Here is a 22823-nt window from a genome sequence, read left to right as displayed (position 1 = left end):
TTGCCGTCACATTTGCAGCTGCAGTTTCATAGGAACCGAAATAGAAAAGTATTTGTTGTATTGACACATCATCCCAGGAAACCTCTGACACACAGACGAGAGACAACAGGTTATTTCCAAGAAATGGAAAACACGGCTGTTGTTTATTCTAAGAACTCTTGCGTGTTCCAATGAAAGCTAAAAAATTTATGCAAAACAGACTATAATTTTCACACCGGGAGCTGCTTAGGTCTAAATATTTAAAGAGATGTGACGCATGAGGCATCAATAACAACATCAATGTTTGATTTTTGTTTTTTATTCCATACTAGTTAGAATTTTGACTCACCACAACTTTGCATAATCAAATGACTTGGCTCTGCAATAGTCAGTTCACAACATTCTGTTTTAATTCATTGTAGATTCAAGTCTAAATGCTCAAATAAATAAACAACAATAAGAAGCAGGACTTGCTTTTAAAGAAAGTATTTTTTTTGTTAGAATGGTGATAATAAAGTTGCATCTACAGTTTTCAATTTTTTTCTGCTAAGTTCAAAGGGATAACGGATCAAAGAAGATCAAAGATCAAAGTGTGATCCATTAAGTTAATCATTTTTACTTTATTTATCTAAATTGCTGATGTGACTTTAAACTTGAAAGTAGAGCTGAGTATCATTAAATGTTTGATTCTCGTGCTGATATTGATGCTTTGAATTTAGGTTTTGTATTGTGAAGTTTGAACTCTTTATCCCAGAGTTATTTCTTAATGTGCAAAGAACCATGAGAGGAACAAACTCTTATCGACAGAAGGTACACAAGGTTTGAAAAAGTTCAAGCAAGGTTAAGTCATCTGGTTTGTGTGGCTAGCTGCAGTTGAACCCAATGACATTGAAAAAATGATCCCCTTAGGCCAGGGGTGCCAAACTCAATCGCACAGGGAGCCAAAATCCAAAATATATAAATACCCGGCGGGCCTTTACTTTGAAACATGTGGCTTAGGCATTAAAGTTTGGTATTGAGTGAAAATGACTCCTTTAATACTCAGTGGCATTGAAGAAAATTAGTTGGTGCGTAAAAAGTATCTAACTAATGCTACAGACACAATGAAGAGGCAGAATCTTTAAGATTTCATGACGCAAAACCAACTTTTTTTGGAAATGGTTGGCGTGGTCACGAACTTAGATGGGGGCAGGCAGGCGTGCAGAATGGCCTACTTATTATATACCCCCAACACATGACATTTACACATCATCCAGTCAGACCTGCTGCCGTCGCCCGATTCCGTGCCCAGGTAGCCACTGACCGATGTCAACTTTTAGAGAAAAATCGTCCGGTCGCTGTAAAATGTTCACTTTTTCTTTAAACCTCCATAGCCACCACGTGGTGTGTATAAATGTGACTGCTGCCTCACGATCAGGGCTAGGTTAATAAAATCGATTAATCAATTTGAATCAATTTAAGCTTAATAAATCAACAATCGATTGATAAAAAATATAAATTGATTAAGCACGTAAAGCTAAAGTCTGCTAGCTTGATGCTAATGTTTAATGGGATTTCCCATATGACGGCTAATGCTAATGCTCAGTCGACCTAAACATATATTGCTGATTAAATTAACATATTTATTTACTCACAGGCATGAATTTTACAAACTCTTTTAAGGATATATTTTTTAAAGTAACAATTTGTGGTCTAAAATATGTTTTTTTTTTTCTATTTTTCTCATACTGTCTTCTTCTTCTGGAATAAGCTGTAATGCTATAGCACGGTCGCCACCTAGTGGCCAAACTGAAACGGCTGAGCATTTTTGTTAGAACTTCTCCTTTAGAGAAACCATGTAACACTGTTAACAATCTCATTATTTTAGTAATATTTTTGACAGTATGTGAACTGTATCAGATTAATATAAATGTATTCAAATCATATAGTAGATTGTTAATGTATTTCTAAACAAATGTGTATAAATGTGTAAACTCAAAATTTGATTGAATTGAAGAGTCGATAAAAATTAGAATTGAATTGATTCGGTATTACAAAATCACTAATGCCACCACACAGACACCTCCCAAATTTTCTGAAAAACTTGCATTTAGGTCGCCATGCGGTGTCATTTTGGGATATGTGACCTAAAAGGGTTTTTTCTTGTCCTTAATGTTCACTTTTACTAAGATGACTTTTTTTTTTTAATTTCTGACTATACTGTGTGTCCTCAGATCCTCATCAGCATCGGCCTGATGTTCTATGTGGTGCACCGGGCTCAGATGGAGCTCAACGCAGCCATCGCTGCGTGTCAGATGGAGCTGAAGTCTTCTCAAATGAATGGCTCCTCCACCAACCACAGCAGCTTCACCTACTGCAGCAAAAGGGCCACAGCCGGCAACAACAACTGCATCAACGTGGTGTGACCTTAAGCGACAGGACTTGCTTCACGTTGCTGGTCTCTGACTTGTTAGACCGTATCAACAAAGGGAAGTGTTTCGACCGACGGAGTGGTTTATCATTTTCCTGGTGTATTCTTTCCTCCGTGTGTGGGGAGGTGACATTCTGACAGTGTTTTTCTTTTGTAGTTTTAAAGATCGAGGACCACGCGCCTTTGACCAAATGGTGCTGAAGGAAACGTTTTTTGCTGTTTATCATGAGAGCTGTTCTGGTTTTTTTTGTGGAGGTACAGTGAAATGACAGAACTACCAGAGGGGTCGAACAGATCTGCCTGCTGTTGTTATGAATGTGCAATCTGGATCTTTTTGTAGAGCCAAGGAAAAGATGTTCTGTTTGCGTCAGTAGAACACCAGCCTATGCACCTTAATTCATGCATTTTATTTTGTTTTATTTCAGATTCATTTGATGCCTGTTTTTTTATTTTATTTATTTTTGACCAAGTTCTCTGAGGATTACAAACCTCTGTGTGACTTCTGCTGGATCGCCCATCTTTGCTTTGGTTTGAGCTGTTTGAAAAAGTGGATTTCAAACAAGAAATTAAAAATTAAATTCTGCCAAGTAGGTAAAAGCAGAACAACCAGCACTAGGTCTGCTGAAGAAAGGAGATGTCTCAGAATTATTTTTTTTGCCACAGTTTTTATTATAATTTGACTTTTTTCATTTGGCTATCAGGTAATCCATCTAAGGTAACAGAGCCGTTCAATTTATTTAAATTCTGGTCATTCCGTGCAATAGATTTTGATAAAGTGGCATGAATGTTATCCAGTGCTGAAACCAAACTAATCAGAGATGCTCTCATGTGTACAAAATAACAAACCTAAGTCGATATTTTATGTTTAACTTCTAGAGATGAATTCTATTTTTATGTGCCATAAGTTCATAAGAATATGAATCGATTATTTAATAGTTTTCTCATTGTTTTTGTTGTTTGCACCGTCCACTTCAACACAAATGTTTTATTTAAAAGAAAAATAATTTGAATTTGGTATAGAGGTTGGTTTGTCAAACTGTAGAGTTTTAGAAGCTGACAATCAAACTCGATGTGGACAATATACGACGAATGTGATATTATTGTTTCTTATTTTTGCATTTACTGATGCTGCTCCTCAGACGAAGTCTGGTTGAGGAATAATAAGGGCTCCTATACAGAAAATTCATCCTGCAAATCCGTTTTCTTATTTGTTGGCCTTTTTACTTTATTTGTACACACATTTCCTTGTGTATCACCTTCAAATAAGTTTTTTTTTTATTCCTCCCTCCCTGATTAAATTAGCAATAATGTTTGACAGTCAAAAGCAAAAAAAAAGTTATAAAAATATATAAATATGTGTAAACTTGTTAGGAAGTTGTTGCTCATTGACGGTGTGGATGGATTGTGAGATTTCTTGGTTTGTGTTACAGTGTTAAACCTGCCTTTTACCTCCTGCTGCCTCTGACGGACATGTTTGCCTCTGCTGTGGAAAGACGTGTAGGACATTAAATGCAACGTTCTCATTTTTCCAGCTTTTCTGTTTAGAGCGAGTCCCAAAACACGGTTAGCCTTAAGTTGCACGAACACCCTCCTCATTTTTCTGACTTCCACCTCAGAGGATATAAGAGTTTAGATGCAAATATTTATGGCTGATATAGAGTAAGAAATGTGTATTTTTCACCTTTTCGATGTGTAGAAACCCGTTTCTGATGTCCGTACAAACGTCACCTCAGAGGGAGGAGTCTGCTCAGATGTTTACCACGTCGACTCCCGTGCATGTCAGCCCCTTCGGACTCACTTCATGCCATTTTAGACTCTCAGCTGGGACTTCAAAAACCTTCTTGAGAAAATCTGTGATTTGTAACAAGCTTTGGTTCTTCCGACGTGGGCTCTTCTTTACCTAGATATAGTTATGCAAAAACTGATTCCTAATGGAAGTATGTTTCATAGATGGAGACCTAAACCTGACAAAGCCTCATGCTTGGGTCACTTTTGAAGCTATGAAACACAAAACTTCCCTAATTGTATCAAGTGCATTACACATATATACTGTATTTTGTAATACAGAGAATTTTACAGTGTATAAATGGAATTTATCACTGTATAATGCTTGTTCATGTTATTTATGAAAGATGGAATAAATCTTCTTTTGAATTTGTTAATTTGTTGACTTCTGCTTTGTTCTTTTGACAATCATTTGTACTTCACTAAACCAAACTATTGTGATTCTTTCGGAGGTCATAACACGTTTTGACAGGAAGTGTTGAAACCCCTTTTCAAGACTTCCTGCTTTTTATTGAGTCACTCATTTAAAGGTTTCACTATGAAGATTTAGCTGAAGAAACTTTCTAGAACCATAATGAAAAACAAATGTTCTCAATCACAAATTTGAAGTACTAACATTTTTTTTCTGGTTGTATCGTGTTTCTTTTTCTAATATTTTCAGTTATTTCAGACTTGTACCTTGAAGTTTTCTTCTGTAGTGATTATTTCTCTTTTGACAATTTACTGTTTTGATCTTTTTACTATTATTTTTAAAGTTATTTGTGTTTTTGCTTTTTATTTTTGTCCCTGATAAGTTTTGCACTTCCAATCTCCAAATATATTTCCCTATTTTTTATAGTTTTTAAAGTTTGACTCCTTGATTCTTGAATATATACACCTCAAAAAGAATAAAGAGAACACAACAAAAACACACCCTATACCTGAATGAGGAGGAGACAGTGGTCCTGATGCCGGATTGTTGTCATGCTCCGGCCTCCTGATGTCCTGGTTGTACCTCCATTCTCTGGACGCTGATGGACACAGCAAACCTTCTTGCCACAGCTCACATTGATGTGATCCTGGATGAGTTCCATAACAAGGTCCTCTTGTGTGGGTTGTAGTTTCCATCTCATGGTACCGTTGGAGTGACGACACTCAAAAGTCACCAAAACATAAACCAGAAAATATAAGGATGGATAAGTTGTCTGTGGTCATATTGGTGTCTTGATGATTATTATTTCAACTTGTTTTTTATTCCACTTGAACGAAAACATGTGACATTGATTGACAGTCAGTGCTGCCTTCTGATTGGACAGTTTGATTACACAGAAGTGTGATTGACAATTTGTTGCAGCATCCTGAGGTGAAAAGAAATGATGGATGTGTCTTTGCTGAGACCACTGTGAATAGGTATCTGTAAAGTGTGAACTGAGTGGTTTTCTTATTGTTCAGACAGACTTAAAACTGCTTAGAGTAAAAAAAAAACTAGCCCGCAGCCATATGCTGAAGTCTCAACCACAGCAAAAACACAAACACGGCGAGAGATCTCAGCCAGAATCCATCCATCACCCAACCAAAGAGCAGACTTCTCTTGTGTTTTATGACTCCATCTGTCACAAGTAGCTGCTGCACAGACTCAAGAGCTGCTGTTCTTCCCACGAGTCGCCGGTCTTTTCCAGGCCGGGGTCAGATCCGTGTCAGATCCATCATCGTGCAATCTCACATCAAAGCACAAACTTCATCCCGGAGGGCCCCCCCCCTCAAGAGCACACCAGTGTGTCCACACTGAAATCCTAGAACATTCATTCTGACGGGCTGCAAATGAAAGCCCTGCAGTTCTCACTGAGGGCCACACTCCCGAAATACATCTGTGAGGCTGATGCTCCTCGTGGCACACAGACGGAAATTGTGAGAAGAAGCCAAATGTGGGGAGAGGATTTCAGAGTACACCCATGCACCCTGTCTGAAGGGAACGTATGGCGTGAGTGTTCTTGCATTTGCAGAGGGAGGCGTTTATCAGCCCCTGTGGCGAGAGAATCCTGCTTCAGGCGGAGGGATGAATCAGAGGAACCCCGTCTTAACCCGGACATCTGCACCTCCTTATCTCTGTACTCTGTCAGTGCAGCAGGAATTATTTTAACTAATTCCCAAAAGACTTCTGTAATTCCATTGTCAGGGTCATACAAATTTATACCACAGCACTGCTGTGGCTGCAGTTTTCAAGCACATTCGTTCCACATGCTTTAAAAAAAAAAGAGAGAGAGAGGAGTTGGGCATATATTTGCATTTAGGCAAAATGGTGTGTTTGTTTATGTGCTTTTTCTATTAACTCCACTCTTTTTAAAGCATGAAAGTTGATGAAAGCTTGTCAGAAACTTGTTTTAAAACCTTAATTTCCACGCAACATTCCTAAAAAATAAGCATTTCTGCCAAGTTCCTCTCTTTTTATGCAATTTTAGAAACTACACATGAAAGAGGTGGACAATAAAGTTATTTCAAATGTTCATTATTTACCCTCTTGACTGCTATTCATGCAAATATGCTTCAAACCAATTTGATTCCAAAATTACCTGCATTTAGCTTCTACTTAAAAGCAAAAACATAAGTGATTTTTTTATATCAAAGCTGGAAATGAATAAATTCAGGCATCAAGGGGTTAAAAGGGTGGAGTTTGGTGTTTTTTATTTCAAACTTAATTTGCAAATTTTTAACCAACAATAAACAAACATACTAAGAACATGCTCTGCCTCACAATCGGTGATGAGTTATATTTAATGGGAACTAAATATACCACTATAAAAGAAATATATGCTTTAAATGTGTAAATTTTGCATTTTTTGGGACTAGCATTAATGTCTTTCTGTTGATGAAAAAGTTTTAGTTTAAACATCTTTTTTTTTAGAATTAAAAATTCTATCACTAGTTTATTAAATTATTATTATTTAATTAAAAATAAAAATAAGAAAGTTAAAATAACGGCCTTAAAGTGTTTAAATTAAAAATTGGATTTAATAATAGACATAGCTTTATTAATCCCTTTGGGACACACCCTGGGGGAAATATTAATATTAGAATAAAGCGGAAAAAACTGACATGTATATATTTTGATATACATTTCCTTGGTCCACATTCAGACGACACATTTTTTTTAAAAAAGGAGAGCACATATTTGAAGCTTTGGTTGAACAGTTTCACTTCATGTGTCCTTACTTACCAGGAGCGGGGAGGCCTTTGGGGACAGGAGGTCTGCTCTGATGAATCCTGCTTCCAGGAAAAAGTCACATCTTTGTGTCCTCTCCCGAGGTCAGCTCTCCTTGTCTGGCTCCAAACTGAGCCTTGAGCTCGCAGAAGCAGCATGAGGACACGCTCTCTGCTCTAAATGTTTTCCCCAAAACAATAAGACGAATTTGTTACTCAGCATCTGGATCTTGTTGGTACAGAAGCTGAAAATGTTAAAAAAAATTATAGTATTTAGAGTTTTGTTTAAACTTTTACCATTTTTAACCAAAATAGGTTTCAAACAAAAAGTATTTTGCTGATATTCATTAAAAAATATATTTTTTTACAGCATGAACGTGCACTCCAACTCTTTACTGCCCTCTGGCGGCAACATGTCAAAATTACAACAATATGGATCTTTTTTTTAATCGGTTTAGTAAAATAAAATAAACACAATCTAAGGTCACTTTCAAGTTTGTAATGTTGGATAAAAGTACATAAGATAAGATATATATATATAAAGTGTCTTGAAAAATTGAATTCAGAAGGTCAAAGTAAGATTTGAGTATTTAACATTTTACTAAAATTATCTGCTGGGAAAAAATGTTAGACTTTTGAAATTATTAAAATAGTTTATTTGATTACTGTCAGATGCTTATTTAAGTGAAGGTTAGTGCTATAAATCAGTGATTACTGAATATTTAACTAAATATTAATTATTTCAGAACTGGATTACACAAGCAGTTTGTTAGGTTTGAAAAGGCACGATTTATCCAGCTTTGAACTTTTAATCAAAATTTGTAACTTTATAATTACATTTAAAAAGAAACAAAAACTTTTTGTGAAGGTCAATTCAGTTAAGTTTTTTCTAAACTTTGCCCAAATGAAGGTTGAGTGAAAGTGGTTTGAAATTACGTGTTTTCAGTCGGTGCATATTTATTTATTGGCAATTAAGAGAACAATTTTCAAAATGTAAAATATAGATGCATCAGAACATACAAAGAACAAGAAATAAACCTCAAAAGAGGTCAACATCTTTTAAGCAAAATTATACACTAAACCTTTTAAATCCTCAGTCTGCAAAACACCTAAAAAAAGCAAAAACAAAGTGAGCTTCTACCCCACAGTGAAGCTGCAATAAATCCCCCAGTGGTCACTTGTGTAGCGACCACAGTCCAGCTTCTCCAGCCCCACCAGAGCCATGTGATCAGGGGCCAGCTGTGGGACTCCTTCCTTAGTCGCAGGGCGGAGGTAAACGCGGTCGAAGCGGCAGCGGCTGACGAACGGAACAGTCTTGTTGCTGTTGGCTTTGGTGTCCCATGTGTAGCGGCAGTGCTCCTGCTTGCCAAGTTTCTCCCACACATCACAGACACCAGCCGGGAGGCCCACTTTGACCACCTGACAGCAAAGCCGGACCAAGAGTTAAATGAGGTCTAACATGAACGCCGTCTCTATTACATGTTTAGAGTCAGGCTGCACCTCAGTGTCCCTCAGATTTGTGTCTCCTCCAAAAAGTACCGTGACATCATCCGGTGCGTCTTTCATCCTCTGCATGACCTCTCGCAGTTGCTTCATCCGCTCTTGTGCGTGGCCCTTACAGCTTTCGAGGTGGGACGTCATCAGGCACAGCTTATGGCCTTTGAAAGTCACCTGATTGATGAGAACACACAAAGTCTGTAGTGAAAACATTAGAAAGTCTGACACTGTGATTCAATCAGTGAAGAATCAGAGTTTTTTCATCTGGAAATGCAGTATAAAGGTGTACAAACCTGTGCTACCAGCAGGTTCCTCATCATCTGGGTTGTAGGGTAAGTTACAATATCACTCTCTAAGAATTTGACTCGGGACTTCTTCAGCATCATCCCAGTGAAGTAAGCGTCGTCACCACCTGCTGAAAAGAAATATGGCCAAAAATAAGGATTTTAAATTAAAGCTCTGTCATCAAATTAATGGTAAACATTAAGGCTTGAAATAGTAGTTCTTTAAACTATTTTTACAATAAAATTACAATTATTCACCTAAATATTACTGAGCTGGAGGTATTTTTGACTTTGTGTTTAGTGTGCTGCTAGTGTATCATCTACTCTAGTAAATGTCTATGCTTCGTTCCTAATGAAATCAAACTTTATTCATAAAACACTTTTCATATGTTAGTTACACAAAGTGATTTACAGGGTAAAAATATGTATTTTTAATTAAAAATCAAAACAAAAACAAAAAAATAAAATCTTGAACTTTAAAAAGAAATACATTATATAAAAAATGACTTTACCCACATGACCTCCAGATTAATTGTAAAACAAGAAAATGACACAAGTAAGAGTATGAATAGAAATTTAAACCTGTAAAGCCCCCTGCAAAAAATTGAGAGAAAATTATTTTTAATTAAGATTCTTTTACCTTTTGATGATATCAACAACAAACAATTAAAATCATTTTTCTGAGATATAGATATTATGATATGTTCAATATTTGTATGGTTTTGCTCACAAATATGTTATCTTAAGATACAAAAATATTAACATGAGTGTTCAGGAAAAAAAAACGTTATTTACCCACTGTCTCAAATTTGATCAATTTATAAAGAATTAATTATCAACTAATTTTGGATTTTATTAACACAGTCTGAGGTCGATTGAAAAAGGGAATAACAATAGATTAGTTATTCTCACCATATAGTGTAAAAAAATTAGCTAGTCTTTTTTCACAACAAAGGTGTTTTTGAGATTTCATGGAAGCAGCCATTTTGAAATGAGCAGGAAACGCGCTTCTAATGTCCCTAGTGGAATGATGGTGAACTACAGCACAGAAAACACGATATACGAATGGTTATATAGGGCTAAAATAACTTTTTAATGCAAAAAGAATCAGTTAAACTATCCATATGCAACTATACAGACAATAAATAGAAAAGATGCTTTTATTTTTATATTTATACTATTCAAAAAGGATGAGTCTTGTTAATTAACTCAATTTTTTTTTTACTGTTTTGTAACCAACAACACTGTATCTCACAGATGACTGTGGCCCATGTCTTAAAGTCAAGGGTTTCTAAACACTCTGTGATTATGACATATTATCATACTATTATTATTCATTACTTAAAAACATAATACTACCTCTAGTGTGGGAGGCTAAATTATAGCTATAGTTCAATTTGAATTATTTTTTTCAATTCTCTGCTTCAGTTTAACATCATATCTGTTAATCACACAAACCAGTGAACAAATTTTAAAATACCATTGTGATATAATGCATTGTACCTACATTAAACTATGTATGTATTGTATGTGTTTATGCAAATGCATTTAAAAAGATTTTCCTTTACCTTCAATAATAAGATAGCTAACAGCCCGCTTTTTCAGGTATTGAACGTAAGGTGGAATGAGCTCTTGTAGGAACACCACATCAGGAGTATATCTGCATGATAAGAACAACCACTGTCAATAAAACGTCTTGCACTTCTGTCTGATAACTAAGCAGGTAGTTATATATTAATCAAAAACTTTTTATGACCAGCAAACTCCAAGTTTACAAGTAAATTATCTGAACAACAATCAATATTCAAAAGTGCAATAGGTTAATTAAGAGCATACAAGACTAAATAGGAGCAAAGGCCTCTGGCTCGCTCTCCAAGGTTGTCCGTGTCAAGTCCGTCCACGTTCCAGGAGATCAGAGACAGTTTTTTTTCATCTTCTTCTGCTGATTTACATAAACTGGCAGGGCTGTCTCCAGTCAAGTCTATGCTGGAGGTTTTTCACAGAGAGATGGAACAGATGGGAAGCGAAAGCAGAAATAGTCATTTAATAACACAAAGTTCTGTTAACCGGAACAGCTAAGACAGATTTACCAGTTTGCTGGCGGTTGCTCCTCTGTTTTCTGTTTTTTGGGTGTGGGGTTGGCGTCATCTTCAAGATCTTCTGCAAACACTCTCTCCATATCTGCCTCAAAGAAGGAGTTCAAAGCTCTCTGAGGAAAAGGAGACGAGAAAGATCTGTTGTTCCCGGGCTAAAGAGCAGAGGCGAGTAGAATAATAATAATAAAAAGAATAGAAATGCTTTAAAGTCCCAACTTGATCATATTTTGATCTATTGTAAAAGTATTCCCAACTGTCTAATTTTTAAGCCAAATTTTAAAATATGTGCCTTTCATTGGAGTGGATCTTTAAATAAGAGCTGTTTTGCCACATATTAATGGCTTGTATAAATTAAAAGTAGTCAGCCACAGAACACTATAAGTAAAAGCATTTAAAACACCAAATTTGCAGTGATTTTCAATGTACCCTTTAACTTCCAAAAACAGTTGACACTTTTCTTGGAGATATTCTGATAAATTCATCTTTAAACCAACTATTTTGACAAACTTTTTGATGTAATTATCTATAGATACTATTATAACTATGGCATTGTTGTGCTATAAAATAACGTATAATATAAAGTTCTAAGTTGAGACAAAGTATTGTTTTTCCATTATAAATCAACATTATAAAAACGTGTACATTTGGTAAAGTGGGAATACTCTTTAAAGTAATTTTATACAATAAAAAAACAATCAAATATCAGTCGTTACTACCCACCTCTGTGGAAACGAGGCTGTAATTTTTCCCTATTTTTTTTTTGCGCTGTTTAGTTTGGATTTAATTAGCTAAATGAGCTACAGCTGATGATGATAAACAAGGGCGAGCGACATGTGTGCCACGAGGCTACTGTACCTGCATCTCCCAGTCATTCTCAGCCAGATAGCACTGAGCTACCGCGCTGTCAGTGCCCGTTATCGTAGCAAACTCATCACATAGATGTGTCCTTTCTTTTTCCACGTCAGAACCAGGCTGTTTATCCGAATAGGACGTAGAGGCCATTTGTAGATCCGGTTACCGGCTGAAGTTGGTCTCCGGTCTTTTAGCTCCCGCTTTTAGGGTTGAAAGAAATTTTATTTCTTACTTTTTTTTTTGTTTTTACAGTACGAACTACAAAATACGTTATTTCTGGAAAAATTCGAACGCCAGTGTAGGCTCGTAATTTGAATACAGTTGTTAGTCCATGCAGTATTGTTGTTGTTCCAGTCATACAGGGAAGTGTAGCGGCGAAAATCTTCCCCAGAAACATGTATCTATGCTTCCATTCGCACATTATCCCCAAACTCTGAAGTGAAGGGGTCATCAAATTATTAAAACAGCAAAAATCTTCACTTCGGTTACAGTCTTCAGTTTTTATTGAGATTAAGACACATTAAAAGATTTTTTATAAGAGTAACGTTTTGGAGTGTGACTCAAAACACATGTAAGACACAAAGACCTCCAAACGCTCATCTTAAAACTAAAAGTAGATTATTTAAAAAAAAAAGTTTTTTGACTATATCTATTATTAATGTGACCATTTCGTGGTCGTCTTAGTTGATTGCATGCACGTTTCGTGAAGTTTAAGTTTAGCGGCTCAAATTCCACCCGGACGATTTGTTGAACGGACGTTTCCGGTGCGAAGTAAACAGTTTGACATTGTGGTCTTCAGCGTTTTAAAGCATGGCTTCTTTGACTGTAAAATCTTTACGGGACGTTATGAGAGTCTTAGCTGACAGCTCATGCTTTGACAGGGTCCTCAGCAAGGTAATAAATACATAGATATATCATCATAATAATAAAATGCACATAAACATTTGTGTTGGTCAATTTCTGGTTGAGTTGTCCAGTTTTAGCACATAAGTCTGTATTAAGGTGCACACTTTTGTTTCTATAGGTGGACGTTTTGTCTGCCAGTCAGGGTAAGGTGGTGTGCGAGATGAAGGTAAAAGAAGAGCACACGAACCGGGGAGGGACGCTGCACGGGGGGTTGACAGCCACCCTCGTGGATGTTGTTTCTACTTTGGCTATCATGAATAGCGAGAGAGGGGCACCGGGGGTCAGTGTGGACATGAATATCACGTGAGTACCACATTAAAAATCAAGGTGTCACTTTTTTGGTGCTGTAATAAAATTGTTTTTATACTAATCTATTTTATCTATTCCTCTTAAAGATAAGCCACACTGAAAAGGTTATCTCCATTCAGCCTAATCATGTATAGATCCTCTTTAATAGACTTCCAGGCCTCCCTCCTGGCAGCTCTAACATCAGCATCTTTTCTCTGAAACATTTCCAAAACCATTTAAATCTCACTTCCTTGGCTTTATCCAAAAAGCAAAAAACAAACCCATCTTTTAAAGCTCTCTGCATTTATAAATTAGGGTTAACTATTACCAGAACATATGAAATATAATTAAATATACTATGTCTGCTTAGTGTAAATCCAAATATTTTTTAAGTATAAGAAAAGGGAAAAACTGGTCACCCCCCTTCATATTCAGGCAGATGCTTTTAACAAGAGCTGAAGTGGAGTAAATTATTATTTACATTTTTTAGTTTGAGGTTGTTTAATGAAGAACTAAATGACTTATTAAAACATGTATGTTTATGACTGTGGATATAATCACAAATTGTTAAATATATGTATGTATGCTGTTTATTTGTAAGATTTTACATCTTGTTAAGTGGTTCATATGTTTTACTTTAGATTCTTGGTTTTGTTTGTATCATAAAAGCACGTGAAATGTGTACAATTTTTAGCTTAAATTTCCTAATTCAGCTAATAGAATTGTTGGATGTATGACTTCCTGATTACAAAAATGTTACAATAAAATGCATAATTTTCCTTAAAGGTTTAGTTTCTTCTTACTATCAAATTAAAGTAGAAGTAATATGAAAATGTGTTACTTTTTCAGGTATATGAATGCTGCTAAGATCGGAGAGGACGTTCTTATCACTGCGCAGGTGCTTAAGCAAGGACGGACTTTGGCATTTGCCACCGTAGATCTCACCAACAAGGCCACCGGGAAGCTCATTGCACAAGGAAGACACACAAAACACCTCGGCAGCTCTTGAACTTTGTAAATCGCAATTGTACACTTTCTATTTGTGTAAAAAAGAGATGACTTCTGTAAGTCTGCATAAGATCAAGTAAAAAATGTACATGTAAGTGGTAGTTTGTGTAACTTATTAGTTTCTGGAAATGAAAGGATTTTTCTTTTTTTGAGGGGTCAGGTCATGCACAAGCAATTAAACAGGACAAAGCTGTGTTCATGTTTTTGCACTGTATTGGAATATGCTCAGCAATACTGATTTAAGAACCAACAGAAAACCTCAAAAGTTAAATGCCTTACATCTTTTCTACTGAGCACACAGATACGAGGCGCAAAATGACATGTACCATGTATTTCTTAGAATTTAACCCGCAAAAACCCAAATTACAAAGTGATGAGCTAGACACAAGATTGTCTGAATTTTAGTCAACTTAGAAATCAAGTTAGTTTGTTTTAAGGAATTTTTGTTATGCTAGTTAAACATAAAATCTGCCACCATTTCTATTCTTTTGTAAAACCCACATCTTTCATGGAAAAAAAATGATTTGATGCATACAACTTTAGATTCAGTAGCTCAGATGAATAATGCATGAACAGCTTGGGAGAAGAAAAACAACCTCCAAATGTCTAACAAACATCTCTTAGGATTGCGCACAATGCCTTTTAGGACACTCAAGATTTTAAGCAAAGGCCTGCCTTGAATGTTTTAGAGCAAAGCAAGTGACACAAAACAGTTTTATTAACTCCAGCGGAAAATAAACCCCAAAAAAACCTAAGGCGTTTCATAAGAAGCAATACCTACACTATAAAGGTTTAACAAATATTGTTCATCTTTGTTATTTTTGCTTACACAGGTGTTTTCACACCTGATCACGCCTGCCCTTGGTCAAAAGACTGTATAAAGTTGTTTCAGAAAACCCCAGTGACAAAACAAACAAGCTTTAACAATCCTTCCTTATGACAACAGGGAAATAAAACATGTCCATCTGAGAACCACCTTGAAGACCTTTATAGTGTTCGTGTGTGGATGAAACGTAAAGAGTTCCTTCAGTGATGAGTGCTGCTGACAATGTGGCTCCAAAGAGAACAACCAACCCACTCCAAAAAAATGTTTGTGCAGGTTCAAATGAGGGGAAACGAAAGGGGGTGAGTGGGAACAAGAAATGGGGAGGAAAATATTAAAAGAAAAACCCAAAAATCAAAAAAATGGTTGGGGGAGGGGAAGTAAAAAAATATGGGAAAATGTGAAGGTGTGAGAAAAAAAAAAAAAAAAAGATGGGAACTGGATTGGTTTCAGGGAGGGAGAACCAATAAGGAACAAAAAAAAAAAGCGATTCAAGCACAGTTCAAATCTTTTTAAAGGGAAAGGGGAAGAAAAGTACATCAATTTGCTTCAGAGGGCGTCAGCAGGGGGGAGGGAAATGGCTTGTCTCTGTGGCTGGGTCGAGCAAGAAGCCTTAATCAGGCATGTATGGACGGAGGTGATCCTCGATGTCTCCCACACCCCAGCATGTCAGCTGGTCCTGGGGCAAGTACAGGCAGAGGCTGCACAACTTGAAGACTGTGGCCTTGGTCTTAGGAGTCTGAAAGAATCCGAAATTTTAGTTATGAAGTCTTCCAAGTTGTCAGCTTTCCAGGTGACGTTTTCAAAAGACTGACCAACTGACCTGCAAGTGTTGTCTATCCATGAAGAGAAATATGGACTGATTTGGGTTGTTCATGACCGTTCCAGCCTTGTCTTTACGACCCAAAGCATGCAAGCACTGCTTCTCGTAGTCTCCATGATGAAATTCAAACTTGGCCTGTAGGAAAGAGGACAAATCTTATTTAAAAGACTGAATCTCTTTAAATTTGCATACCTTAAAAGTACCTAGCATTACAGAGGAACCTTGCTATTTTGTGGTTCAATTTTGAATGCTTTTTTTTTCTCAGCGTACTGCATTTTGCTGTTGTCGATCATTCTCCTTTATATCTACTGTAGAGAACACGTTCAGCTTTCCAACATTTATGCAAATCGTTAATTGTGAGCAGATGTTTATTTTTTTTAAATTCTATAATACTTGTCTTACTTTTAATGAAAGTTTGAACTTTGAGAGTTTAAACAGAGAAAAGTGTGAAAATGTTCCTTTTCTGAGATAGTGTGTTAAGTGTGTAGTGTTAAAGCCTTAAAACATCTGTATTCCTACTTCGCAGATTATTTCTATAAAGGTAATCTTCACAATAAACGACAGCAAGGTTCTTACAAGTTTCTTCAAGTTAAATTTAAGACTTTTTATGCCATGTACATCAAAAATTAAAAGCAATTCCAAATTTACTTATTCTATTTATTTATTTAATGAATCTATTCATTTATTCCCATTTTATGATCCAAACTGTAGCTTCTTATCTTGTTTGTGGCATTTTTTTTTTCATCGTATTGTTGGATGACAGTTGGCTCTTTCACTGTTTATTTCACCAAAATAATTGTGGTTGGAAGTTTTAATTTTTGACAAGAAATGTGAAACTGAAAAGTTTCGCAGAGCATATTTTTTAAGGCTCAAACAGCAAAATTCAAGACTTTTTGGGGGCTTTTTAAAGTATTATTTCCACATGTATAAATTCAATGCTTTTAAGACTTTTTAAGACCCCCATGGGAACTCTGTACATACATATGACAAGTGGGTTGCTTTTACCTGAACAGGCCTAAAAGGTTCATCATCAGCTCCTTTCCATCTGGAGAACAGCAGACAGACAATCTTCTCGATGTCGTTGCGAGGCCAAAGGATAAAATCCATCTCTTGTGTGCAGCCTATCACATCCTGTGAAAATAAACAAATAAATAAATAAAACATTAAGACTCATCTCTTTAGATCAGGGATGTCCATACTTTTTGAAAATTTGTTGAGGTGAAAATGCGGGAGGGCCAACAAATCAGCTTGTATTGTTTGAACCAATATAATAACATTAAATGCAAATGAACTATTTCATTCATTTTTTAATAGCTTTTTTTTCTTCACATAAAATGGAAAAAACATTAAAATTAATAAAAAATGACTATTAATATAATATTTGAAGAATATTTAAAATCATTAAACCTGGGTTTAGATAAAATGCTAAATGCTATTTAATATTAAATGCTCATTGCAAACCTATAATTTTAAATCATGTGAGCAAAAATGTAACAGATATTTATCTTATTCAGAAGTACAAATCACTGTGGTTTTAATCAAAGCAATAAATCTATTTATTTCGTTTATAATAATTGAGCTACGTCTTTCAGAAAGGTTCTGAAACAGTTTTGTCACAAGTTTACACTGCGTTATAAGGAAATCTAGCCAATCACAATAAAGATATTGCACTGTTTACTGCTGGGAGCCACACATTATTGACTTTATAACAGGGTTGAAATTCAAATGTGATCATCCTGTCTTGCGATGGTTTTCATCTTACCCTTCGCATTGACTGGTATCTTGGGGCATGTAGTTGCACGACGTCTTTTTGCAAGAGTTCTATAGAACTTTCAAGAGAGTAGCTGGAGTTGCGTACGCCTCGTAGGATGTTTTCTTCATAGTTGTTGGTCATCACAGGAACCACTTCAGCTACTTCAAAAAGTGCCGACTTCTTTTTCTGCAACAAAAACAAAAAAAGGTTATTTAGCAAGTCGCTTAACATATTCAAAATCCATGACTTTAGCTTATGCCGACAAACCTTTTCCTTGAAAACAAAGGCTATATAAATCTTGAAGTCAAACTGATCTGCCAAAGATTCCCTTTTCTTCCGAAGTTGAGCTCGAAGTCGATTTCTTGTTTGGTTTCTTCGTGAAGTTGGGTCCCCCATGGTTGGATGTTGACAGCAGTCTCTTTTTTTTGTTTTTTTTTCTTCTATTTTAGTGACACTAGCCCTGTGTTCTATGCATCTGACAGGATGTATCCAGCTACGGTTTGCAGAAAACAATGCATCAAAACTCTACGTCGACTCCTCTACATACTAACCATGAACTAAATAGATTGACAAAAACTGAAAAGAAACTAAGTCATCTCAATGTTATGGAGGACGACACTGGTGAGGAAGGGAATGGTCAACAGACTAAGACGACATTGTAGTATCTAATCAGAAATCCACCTTTTAAGACATGACTTTCAAGCCAAATGAGCTGTTCAAAGCTGCCACCAACAGGGTATCACAATGGATTTCAAGGAAACGTCAAGACAAACTTGACTTTTTTGCAGATGTTCCTGAAACCAACAAATGCAGCTGCTAGTACAAAAATACCCATGTCTTTTGTTTTTTGCAAGGGTGAATATAGTCTACGGCAAGCAGACGGATATTCAATTAATCTCTAAGTCCCTCAATCATCGTGGTGGTTGTTTGTTTTACTGTAGAGGCTGACTCAACACGCGTGTTACAGACGGACCAAGATTACAGACAAACATGGCAGGTAAATACAGATGCCAGAAGATATTGGCACTGGGGAATATCGAAGATTACTGTGAAAGTAACTTGACATTTCCGCTATTTTTTTTCTTTTTAACTGTCACTCATTTGGCGCGAGGCCTGCCGAGCTGCCACAGCTTATAGTCATGATGTGGATGTATTTTTAGCACACTAGCCGACGAGAGCTAGCAAGCTACAAGGCATTCACTTCCGACACTAACTGGTAGTGAACCGAGAATAAAGCTACATTTTATCTTCTGACAAATTGGCTTAATTGAGGCCTATGTCCGGTCAGCCATCTTTCCACCCGTTTACATTTTCTCGCTCGGTTTTCGGCTAGTGTTGTTTGGAGTCGAGAGACTAGCTGGTTTCACTGGCTGTTTCTATTTGTGCTAAGCATTTTTAGCTCGATATAATTCACTCGGGTCGCTTCTACAACTTCATCGAGGAAACTGGCCTGGGCGTTCGGTAGTCTACGGACAACGAACGGCGAAACGAGCGTCGGCTAAGAATGGTCTCTCCCCTTTCACGAAGTTTCGAGTTGTCTTTCTCTTCTTTTCTACAGTCGTCACAACCTTCGGCTCGCCCTGCAGCATGCCATGTCAAGATAAATCGACAATCCAGCTGAAATCCTCTGTTCTTTCAGTCGACATGGAGCCTTTTTTGTCTCCCGGTGAGCCCATAGTTAACGATGTGTCGTCCAACGCTTTTCGTTTGCTTTTCTTTGTGTTTTCGGGCAGCTAATAATCGCACAAACAAGCACGACGGATCACCGCCTCCCCCAAAATGGCTGCGCTGAGCTACAACAATGTGACGTATGTTGGAAGAAAAAAAGACGCGGTGCTGATTGGTCCGGTGTCACGTGACAGACTGAGTGTATTTAACATCGGTGGCGCGAGACCCAAAGCGACGGAGAACTGTAGCAGGAGTTTGTGGGGAGTTGATGTGCTGAATACGTGAGTATTTTAATTCTTTTATGTTTATTAGACTTTTTTTCAACAAAGTGCGACCTTTATAATACAGTTACCACACAAACATTGAGTTTATTCTGGTTTATGTATGTTCTTTTCCCCCTCGAAATATTCTGCGGCCTTGTGCTGAAGAGCTAACTGAAAAGGCCCAACTATTTCTATCTTGTTTTTTATCGATTTATTTTTGTTTTTCTTTTCTATTCATTCAGTTATTCTAACACTTTTCATACTGTAGACTTTTAATTTTTGCTCAATTTTATATATATATATATATTTACTAAATTTATCAAAATCACCGTTTTAAACTTTAAATTTTACAAATCAGCTGTATAAACACACATTTTCGTATTCATGGTGTCCCTCTGTGTGTTGGGTTGTTTTGAGGAAGGAATGGTCCATTTTAAAACTGGGGGTCGCTTTATTACCTAAATCTTAAGTATTAAACTTCTTAAATAGTATCGTTTCAATGCTTTATTTGCCTCACTTAAAAGTGGACCTCATTGTCAAAATGACCAATGCGTTGCTCAAGCTTTTGTTTATAAATCTAAAATATGATTAAAGAATACACACATGATACATATATTCCAAATTTGTTAGAGATGTCTAAAATCGACATTTAAAGCTTCTGTTGTGTGTAACATTTGTTTTCCTGATCCTTTATCAGACATTTTAAAGGAAAATGACTTCAAGTGGAAAACTACAAAAGAACTACCAGAAGTCAAATGAGAATATAAAGGTGAGTATACAGCTTGTATTTATGTTCCTTAGCCCTGTAGACAAAGTTCAGACAGACTGAAGTAAAATAGTATGTATCAAACGTATGTCGACGTGGATAATATCATTTAAAAAAAATATCTTTAAATTGAATAGCAACTAAAAACATTTTAGATCTTTAAGTTTAAAGGTCAAAGTAAAAGGCCATAATTTCATAATTTTGACAACTTGACACAAAAGTTAGATGTTCATTTTTTGTTTATCAATATTAAATTGTTTAAAATTTGATTTGCTGTTTTGTTCTATTCACTATATTATTATATGGTTGTATTGTTTTGCATTTCTGCCCAAATTTACTTACATGACATCACTAAAATTGTCTTGTCCTCATTGTTAAAGCATCTCCAGTCTAGTTAATCAGTAACTGTGTTTTGTTTAGCAATTCCCTAACTTGTTCTCAAGAAAACCTTTCCCATGACTAATTGTCTCCTCCACACATTTACATCCCTGTTATTCATCAATGAGTTGCTGGTTATGTGACTGATTAACCATTATTTCAAGAACTAAATCTCTTGCTTTTTGTCTGCTGTACTTCATCAAAAAAAATTTGTTGGCTTCTAGACTTTCTTCCCACCATCTCAGAAGACTATGGACTCCAACAGAAAGAGCCTGCAGGTCCTCCAACCCTCAGCAGCTAACACAGACTTGAGGGCCGCTCAGGTATGTTGGGACTCGTTCCTGCTGAGAAATGTTGTCCAGTCGCAGCAAATGTGAAGTGCAACACACTATTTTGTAGGCCGGGAAGGTGATTCCTAAGCGCAAACAATGGCTGGCTGAACAAACGAAGGGTCCCAAAAGAGTGAAGGTAGAGGTCAAATCCACCCAAACAGAAAATGATTGTTCACCACCCGATGGTGTTTCCAGTGAAGCCTATGAACTCATGATCAAAGGTAAACTTTGATGTTCTTCCATGATTCTAAAGTCCCAACGTTTAATCACATGACTTGGTTTAAATGTTTATTTGCAGAAACGCCTCCTGCCTCTTATTGGAAAGAGATTGCAGAGGAGCGCAGAAAAGCCTTGTTCAGTGTTCTCCAGGAGAATGAGAAGGTGAGTTAATCATCAAGAGCTAGCTAATATGTCGCCAAAAAGATGTGTTCCCACGCTCTCTGCTGCTTAACCTTAGTTCGACTCGTTCATATGCCAGAAACATAAATTTGACTTAACTTTGACACTAAATAGCTGCTTTATCTTAGATTTTGTTGTTGGCGCTAAACTGTAAAACAGAAGGAGTTTAATGCAATTTCTACTTTTGAATCAATTGTCGTCCTGAAGAACCTTACTTTTTTTATTTTTAGTTACACAAAGACATTGAGGCGAGAGATGAACAAATCAAAAAACTTCAGAGTGAAAATGAAGACTTGCAGGAGCTCGCACAGCATGTTCAGTACATGGCTGATATGATTGAGGTATGTTTCCCTTTGATTTTATTTTATTATACTTTTACCTTTTTTTTTTCCAAAGTATTCTTATTACAATATATTAAGTTATCTTGGATATTTGATTTAATGTCAAAGCTTGTTTTGAGTTTTTCCCAATACTGCAGAAAAGAGAAGCAACACAACTGAAAGAATCATAGGATGCATTAACATTTAAAAAGCCTTAAATAACTCCTGCAGTCATCACTGATTAAATCTTGAGACATATTTTTAAAACGGGATGTCAAGTCCTGATTTGCATGACTATTGAAATGTGCTTCTTGAATCTGAATTGACTGGTTTTGCTCGGTAAACACGTCTTCAGAGGCTGACTGGGAAGAGTCCTGATAACCTGGATGAACTGAAGGGCATCACTCTGGACGTGGCTGATGGTAACGAGAACGCAGAGAATGAAGCGGAAGATCACGGTGAACAAGATGAGAGTGATCAAGATTTAAGCGGTGGTGAAGACTATGATGAAGCGTCTGATTTGGAAGGACCTTAACTGGATTAAAACTTTTTCCAGACTTTTTTTTTTTATCTTTTTTTTTCTTCCCCTCAACGAAGGATCAGAGTGCATAGGACTGTCAATTTGCCATACTCTTTTTAAAATCTCTTTAAATAAAACTATTAAATCTCAGCTGTCTGTTGACAAACGTACAGTTGGAAATATCTCTATTTGTTTGATGCTTTGAGATGACGTAGTTCTTATCTGCTTTTACTTTTTTTTTTTTAAATTATAATGGCAGATATGTATCATTTGGACAGCTGTGAACTCTAAAAACTCTGCTGCTCAGATGGTGTTAAAAGTAATTTGCAGGTTTATATATTTTTCACCCCAGTGTTTAATTCCAGTATTGCAGCACTGTCTCTTTCTACACTTTAGTGTATTTTTCTTGTACATAAATGTAGTTGACTGTGCAATAAATCTCATCCGATACTACACAAGTTGCATTTAAATGAAGATTGATGTCAATGTTTGTGTT

General features: G+C 36.4%; 6 protein-coding genes across 8 annotated transcripts in view; 4 read left to right on the top strand and 2 right to left on the bottom strand.

Annotated features, from left to right (window-relative positions):
• tmem64 (transmembrane protein 64) overlaps nt 1–4551 on the top strand; it is a 15063-nt gene extending 10512 nt beyond the window's left edge. The window contains exon 3 of the mRNA XM_024294678.2: nt 2193–4551. Coding sequence (XP_024150446.1) covers nt 2193–2384 — 192 coding nt within the window. The 3' untranslated portion in view covers nt 2385–4551. The remainder of the gene's footprint in view (nt 1–2192) is intronic.
• Nucleotides 1–22823, top strand: part of adnp2b (ADNP homeobox 2b) — a gene marked incomplete in the record, with an annotated part of 705870 nt that overhangs the window by 245267 nt on the left and 437780 nt on the right.
• On the bottom strand, nt 8291–12519 carry tdp2b (tyrosyl-DNA phosphodiesterase 2b). 3 transcript variants are annotated; one of them, XM_024294657.2, is made up of 7 exons: nt 12084–12519; nt 11223–11341; nt 10969–11118; nt 10701–10792; nt 9142–9260; nt 8852–9022; nt 8291–8770 (listed from the first exon to the last, which is right to left on the bottom strand). In XM_024294657.2, exons 1-7 carry the CDS (start codon nt 12228–12230, stop codon nt 8489–8491), a joined length of 1080 nt encoding a protein of 359 aa, XP_024150425.1. In that variant the 5' UTR covers nt 12231–12519; the 3' UTR covers nt 8291–8488. The 3 variants fall into 3 exon arrangements, with proteins under 3 accessions (XP_024150425.1, XP_024150417.1, XP_024150432.1); XM_024294649.2 differs by having other exon boundaries at nt 9142–9263; nt 12084–12508; XM_024294664.2 differs by lacking the exon at nt 12084–12519 and adding an exon at nt 11949–12077 and having other exon boundaries at nt 9142–9263.
• On the top strand, nt 12812–14377 carry acot13 (acyl-CoA thioesterase 13). The gene is made up of 3 exons (XM_024294926.2): nt 12812–12974; nt 13105–13289; nt 14124–14377. The coding sequence occupies exons 1-3, from the start codon at nt 12891–12893 to the stop codon at nt 14281–14283; spliced, it is 429 nt and encodes a 142-aa protein (XP_024150694.1). The 5' UTR covers nt 12812–12890; the 3' UTR covers nt 14284–14377.
• On the bottom strand, nt 14478–19463 carry lg11h6orf62 (linkage group 11 C6orf62 homolog). Its single transcript, XM_024294821.2, has 5 exons — nt 17949–19463; nt 17691–17867; nt 16934–17059; nt 15929–16063; nt 14478–15844 (listed from the first exon to the last, which is right to left on the bottom strand). The coding sequence occupies exons 1-5, from the start codon at nt 18075–18077 to the stop codon at nt 15719–15721; spliced, it is 693 nt and encodes a 230-aa protein (XP_024150589.1). The 5' UTR covers nt 18078–19463; the 3' UTR covers nt 14478–15718.
• Nucleotides 19494–22780, top strand: gmnn (geminin DNA replication inhibitor). The gene is made up of 7 exons (XM_024294833.2): nt 19494–19630; nt 20310–20381; nt 20981–21079; nt 21156–21309; nt 21387–21469; nt 21718–21828; nt 22163–22780. Exons 2-7 carry the CDS (start codon nt 20325–20327, stop codon nt 22340–22342), a joined length of 684 nt encoding a protein of 227 aa, XP_024150601.1. The 5' UTR covers nt 19494–19630; nt 20310–20324; the 3' UTR covers nt 22343–22780.

This window comes from Oryzias melastigma, linkage group LG11 (assembly GCF_002922805.2).
Source record: "Oryzias melastigma strain HK-1 linkage group LG11, ASM292280v2, whole genome shotgun sequence".
NCBI lineage: Eukaryota > Metazoa > Chordata > Actinopteri > Beloniformes > Adrianichthyidae > Oryzias > Oryzias melastigma.
The sequence above is the reverse complement of the archived record's forward strand: the minus strand, read 5'-3'. Positions and strand labels throughout refer to the sequence as shown.

Excerpts from the sequence above, each read along its gene's own strand:
- lg11h6orf62 (XM_024294821.2), bottom strand. The coding sequence starts at position 18,077 with ATGGGGGACCCAACTTCACGAAGAAACCAAACAAGAAATCGACTTCGA. Across the intron at positions 17,868-17,948 it reads CCTTTGTTTTCAAGGAAAAG|AAAAAGAAGTCGGCACTTTT; the intron begins GTTTGTCGGCAT and ends TTTTTGTTGCAG. Across the intron at positions 16,064-16,933 it reads AACCTTTTAGGCCTGTTCAG|GCCAAGTTTGAATTTCATCA; the intron begins GTAAAAGCAACC and ends TCTTTCCTACAG.
- acot13 (XM_024294926.2), top strand. The coding sequence starts at position 12,891 with ATGGCTTCTTTGACTGTAAAATCTTTACGGGACGTTATGAGAGTCTTA. Across the intron at positions 12,975-13,104 it reads TTGACAGGGTCCTCAGCAAG|GTGGACGTTTTGTCTGCCAG; the intron begins GTAATAAATACA and ends TTGTTTCTATAG. Across the intron at positions 13,290-14,123 it reads AGTGTGGACATGAATATCAC|GTATATGAATGCTGCTAAGA; the intron begins GTGAGTACCACA and ends TTACTTTTTCAG.
- tdp2b (XM_024294649.2), bottom strand. The coding sequence starts at position 12,230 with ATGGCCTCTACGTCCTATTCGGATAAACAGCCTGGTTCTGACGTGGAA. Across the intron at positions 9,264-10,700 it reads TAGCTATCTTATTATTGAAG|CAGGTGGTGACGACGCTTAC; the intron begins GTAAAGGAAAAT and ends ATTTCTTTTCAG. Across the intron at positions 8,771-8,851 it reads CAAATCTGAGGGACACTGAG|GTGGTCAAAGTGGGCCTCCC; the intron begins GTGCAGCCTGAC and ends CTTTGCTGTCAG.
- gmnn (XM_024294833.2), top strand. The coding sequence starts at position 20,325 with ATGACTTCAAGTGGAAAACTACAAAAGAACTACCAGAAGTCAAATGAG. Across the intron at positions 20,382-20,980 it reads AGTCAAATGAGAATATAAAG|ACTTTCTTCCCACCATCTCA; the intron begins GTGAGTATACAG and ends GTTGGCTTCTAG. Across the intron at positions 21,470-21,717 it reads TTCTCCAGGAGAATGAGAAG|TTACACAAAGACATTGAGGC; the intron begins GTGAGTTAATCA and ends TTTTATTTTTAG.